The sequence below is a fragment of the Penaeus monodon genome, chromosome 5 (assembly GCF_015228065.2).
Source record: "Penaeus monodon isolate SGIC_2016 chromosome 5, NSTDA_Pmon_1, whole genome shotgun sequence".
NCBI lineage: Eukaryota > Metazoa > Arthropoda > Malacostraca > Decapoda > Penaeidae > Penaeus > Penaeus monodon.
This window is the reverse complement of record NC_051390.1, coordinates 37,772,755-37,777,754: the sequence shown is the minus strand read 5'-3', so window position 1 is coordinate 37,777,754 and position 5,000 is coordinate 37,772,755. Positions and strand designations below refer to the sequence as shown.

Sequence of the window (5,000 nt, the reverse complement as noted above, 5' to 3'; positions counted from 1 at the left end):
TCTCCGGAAGGGGAAAGGGCATCGTTGGGATTATAACAACTACTGTGGCATTACATTGCTCAGCATACCAGGCAAGGTTCTTACCTACATTCTTCTGAAACAGATCCCCAACCACCTACTGAGGCATCAGAGACCGGAGCAGTCTAGATTTACTCCTGGCAAGTCCACGATAGACCGTATACTAACGCTTCGAGTAATTGTGGAACGCCGTCATGAGTTTGGTCGTGGGTTGCTTGCAACCTACATCGACCTTGAGAAGGCATTTGACTCGGTGCATTGGGAATCGCTATGGGAGATCCTGAGACTCGGGATTTCCGACACAGATTATTGGCCTAATAGCAAGCCTTTATACTGGTACTGAAAGTGCTGTAAAGTGTGGTTGGGGTATGTCGAACTTCTTCCCTGTTAATTCAGGGGTGAGGCAAGGCTGTGTCCTTGCACCAACACTTTTCAACACTTGTATGGACTGGATAATGGGCAGAGCTACTAGCCAAAGACAGTCAGTAGTCAGTAGACGGATTGGTCTGGCAACAGGAGCCATGAACTTGATCAATAGGAGCGTTTGGAGGTGTCAGTACCTATGCAGAAGGACCAAGCTGCGCGTCTTCAAGGTCTTGATACTGCCAGTTTTGCTCTATGGAAGCTATCCAGTGTCTTGGAGTCTCACCTTGATGCTTTTTATAACAAATCCCTTCGCTGATCATGGGGTACAGTTGGCAGGACCACGTGTCCAACCGACAGTTACACCATGAGACTGGCATGGGACCTGTTACTTGCATAATCCGGGATCACCAACTCAGGCTATATGGCCACCTAGCTTGTCACCCTGTGGACGACCCTGCCCATCAGGTAGTCTCTCTGCGAGATAACCCTGGGTGGTGGAGACCTGTGGGACGACCCAGGAGATCATGGCTTGGGCAGCTCGACCAGACCTGTCGCGAGGAATTAGTGATGGGCAGTGGGCCTGCCTGGAGACTCGCCTCGAGAGATCCTCATGGCTGGAAGCGAAGGATGGATGTGGCCAAGTGCCCCTGTTGGCGTTAGCCCCTTGATGATGATGATGAGTACCCCTATAAATTAAGTGATGAAATTGATATTTTGTTATTATTTTATCATGAAATCTTTCCCCCACACATTTAAACATTTGTTAAACTTCTTAGGCCCGAATTGTTTTTTGGCTGCAAAAGTCCCAATATTCATAATTTGAAAGAATGAAATGATTTAAGTGAACAATAAAATGATACTTCAGTCAACACTTAATTAAATATCAAGGAATATTATCACATACATATTATGAAGTGGTTGATCATTTAGCAAGCTACTGAATATATTTTTCCGAACACAGTTATGTTCCTGCATATTTGTAATTACATTGGGTAACATAAATTACTATTAACTATTAAAACAAATACTGTAAAGCATATAACTGTCAACCTTTTTCCAATTAAACTATATCAAAGGATGGTGGCCTGTGTCATCTTTGGCCATGAGACAGTTTTTTTGTGTGAGATGGCACCTATTTGCTACTGGAAAAAATGTTCTGCATTGATTAGGTAACACTACTATGTTCACTTAGTAAGCCTGCAGAATATGGCATAGCCATACCACTCTCAATAACTGGTGCCCTGTTCCTGTAAGTGTTGAGAGGACTGTGGAGAGAGGCAGGGAAAAAGTAATGAAGCCACTTGTTTGTATTGGCATTCATTGCCAAGCTTTGTGTGAGATAACTGGTGAAGTGACTCTCCCAGCCTCTCGGTAGGACATTTTAGGGAGGGCAGCCATCCCAAACCCCCTCCCAGGAATACAAAATCTTAACCACATCAGACTGGCAAGATAGAGCCAGGACAGGTCCAACTGATAAACCTTGTGAGCTAAGGCAATGGTTCTGCAAGGTAAACAGCCCTATCTACATGCTTAGTCCCAAGTTACTATGCAAACTCTGTTTTGTTAGAGTATTTGTGGTGGAAGTCTGATTCTTGAGAATAGTGCTGAAGCTTTGGCATTTGCTTGACTTTGCACTGATACTGAATTGAACTTCAGATTGTGGATCTTCTATCACAGATGGCAGCAAGTGGATTTAGGTAGAACACAGCCAGACTAATAAAGATGTAAATATTTCATTTTAAGAATATCAAAGTAGAAAAAAATCTTGACTAGGTATGACAGGTTTGCATTTCCTATAATGATACACAGTTTATTTTCAGAATTGGTTGCAGCAATGAGACTTCATTGGAGAGTTCACAAAACACTAGGGAATTTCCTTCGTCATTATGGCACTGCACAAATTAGACCAGGACTCGTAAGGTAAATATATTTTTGTTCAAGTATTTCTTCTGAGTCATGTATATATATTTTTGACAGGATGCTAGGATGAGAAATATCTAAGTTTTTGGAAATTTAATCCTTGTGTAATTCTTTAGTCATAGCTTAATTAGTAACCTGGATTACAATTGACTCTTGGTTTTTCATTTCTGTGCATTATTTTACTGCAATATTTGTCCCTTAGAGCTGTTTAGATAGTGTTACATATAATATATTTGATCATTATATGTCCTGCAATGGTACTAGTACCAATTAAACACACTTTTTTTTTGTACTCTGGTTTAGAAATACTAAATATTTCATTAAAAATTTTTGGATTCCTTTCATCATGTATTTTTTCAGTGACTTATAACTTTTGTATGTTATGGTTGAAATTGGTACTCTGGTTTAGAAATGCTAATGATCTTTTAGGTTTTTATTTGCTTTCATCATGTATTTTTCTTTTTCATTGACTTATACCTTTTGTATTTTTTTACTTCAAATTGATATTCTTGTATCTCTTTGGTCACTTTCATCATATATCCTTATTGCTCAATCAGTTGAATCTATTCAAAATGTATTTAGGAAATGAATTGTTTAAAGTTCATATTCTTGTTCTGCTACTTTCTTGTGTAATTTGTTATTTAGATATTAATACTTGTGGCTATTTTTGTTGTTATTGCTTATATATTAATTATTTTTTTCAAGGTTAGCTCCTTGTACTTTTTTTTGCCATCTAGCAGCATTGTACTCGATGTGGGTTGATAATAGTTAGTCTAAAATTGTATTTGATATGACCTGGTTTTTACGGATTGTAATTTTTTTTCTTTCCCTTACATTTGATGTAAACTTCCTAGATTTCTTTGACTAGGGTATGCATTACTTCAGTTTTTGCTGTTTTATAACACCTTGCTTGACAGGGTTTGCTATCTTTATTTTCTCTGTTGTGTATTACATTTTAATATTTTCTATATAGGTCTGGATATTAGTAATAGACGTATGGTTTATGCTGGTATATCTATATTTGTATTTTCTTTTGTAGGGGTCTAGATTAGATATTTCTTCATTGTTAAAAGTATTTTCTTAATTTTATGTAAAGCTACTCTACTGCTGGTTAGTAGTAGTATACAATAACTCCTATCTCTCAGCTTTTATGATATAGTTTTGTCAGTCCTGAGGGAATTTACTGTTTTCAATAATAAAGAATATTCTTCCTGAGATACATAGACAATAGTTTTCTAAAATCTTTTATCAAAACTATGAATCCTTCCTCAGAGACATTTGGCAGCCAGTGATTGGCCTCGAGATTCATGCTCAAATATTGTCAACAAGTAAATTGTTTTCTCGTGTTGGAACAAGATTTGGTGCTCCGCCGAATAGTCAGGTTGGAGTATTTGAATCAGCTCATCCTGGAACCTTACCAGTAAGTTAAGATAAGAAATTACTTGACTTTTTTCATAATATGATATTCAGTTTGTTCATTCTGTTGATATTGTTATTCCTTGGATAATAAAAGAGATATTCTCTTCCTTTTTCACAGTTGGCTTGTCAGAAAACCAAACAGTTTAGTTATGAAAGTAGGACATGCAGTGAGAAATTATTACATGAAAATGGAAATGTTGATTAAGATGATTGTGCTAAGTACTCAGTTGCATGTAAAAAATGAAAAAGTTTCACATTTTTTTTTACATTAGAAACAATATTCCTGTTGATAGGTCATGTTGATGTAATATTTTTTTGTCATGTTTTTTGTTGTAATTTTACAGGTCTTGAATAAAAGATGTGTTGAGGCAGCTATAAAAACTGCTTTAGCACTGCAAGCAACAGTCAACAAAACTTCTTGGTTTGTCAGAAAACATTACTTTTACCCAGATCTGCCAGTAGGTTTTCTTATTGCTGACATTTTGTAATTCTTTTTACATAAACTGATATTACTGGTGATAGTTCTTCTGATTATTTCACTGATGTATGCTGGATATGCTCTTTTCAGTTCTATGAGAACATTGTGAGATATATGTGCTAGAATTTAAAGTGATCTCATTCTCTCCAGGCTGGTTATCAGATCACTCAGTTGGACCACCCTATAGCCAGTGATGGGCACCTTGACTTCATTGTTTATAATGCTGCAGTGCATCGTAAACCATACAGGCACTCTGTGAAGCTTATTCAAATTCAGCTAGAGGAAGACAGTGGCAAAAGTATCCATGATGTGGAGAATCATAGGTGAATAGAGAGAGCTTCAGTTACTGAACTTTTATTGTCTAAGGAAGATTATATTTAGTAAAAAGACTGAGTGTGATAACTTATATATTTTTTAAAAACTTGATACTCTTTTTTCTGGGCATAAATGTGTAGCACATTTATTTTGCTTTTCACCAGTAACCATTAACCACTTTTTCTGGGCATAAACAAAATTCAGCATAGGTCTAATAAAGATTTATAATGTTACAAAGATGACAACCTGATATTTCTTGCAGTATATTTGTAGTTATTTTTGTGAAATTGTAAAAAGTAAGGGAGGATGAAAAGTTAAAGGCAAGTTTAAAGAACAAGGAAGCAAGGAAAAGCATAAAAAACATTCATCATTCTCATACTATCTACTGTCTTTTTCTTTTGTGAATATTGTTTGTATGTAGATGGCTCCACAAGTTATCAGCCACCAAGGATTCAATTAATAAGCTTATGTGTCTTCAGAATTT

General features: G+C 36.5%; 1 protein-coding gene across 3 annotated transcripts in view; it reads left to right on the top strand.

Annotated features, from left to right (window-relative positions):
• LOC119573191 (glutamyl-tRNA(Gln) amidotransferase subunit B, mitochondrial-like) overlaps nucleotides 1–5,000 on the top strand; it is a 13,990-nt gene that overhangs the window by 651 nt on the left and 8,339 nt on the right. Inside the window, exons 1-5 of one of the 3 annotated variants that reach the window (XM_037920282.1) lie at nucleotides 1,002–1,892; nucleotides 2,205–2,304; nucleotides 3,577–3,724; nucleotides 4,068–4,181; nucleotides 4,352–4,524. In XM_037920282.1, coding sequence (XP_037776210.1) covers nucleotides 1,880–1,892; nucleotides 2,205–2,304; nucleotides 3,577–3,724; nucleotides 4,068–4,181; nucleotides 4,352–4,524 — 548 coding nt within the window. In that variant the 5' untranslated portion in view covers nucleotides 1,002–1,879. Of the gene's footprint in view, nucleotides 1–1,001; nucleotides 2,305–3,576; nucleotides 3,725–4,067; nucleotides 4,182–4,351; nucleotides 4,525–5,000 lie in introns of those variants that run through there. The other 2 variants (XM_037920284.1, XM_037920281.1) reach the window with 2 other exon arrangements.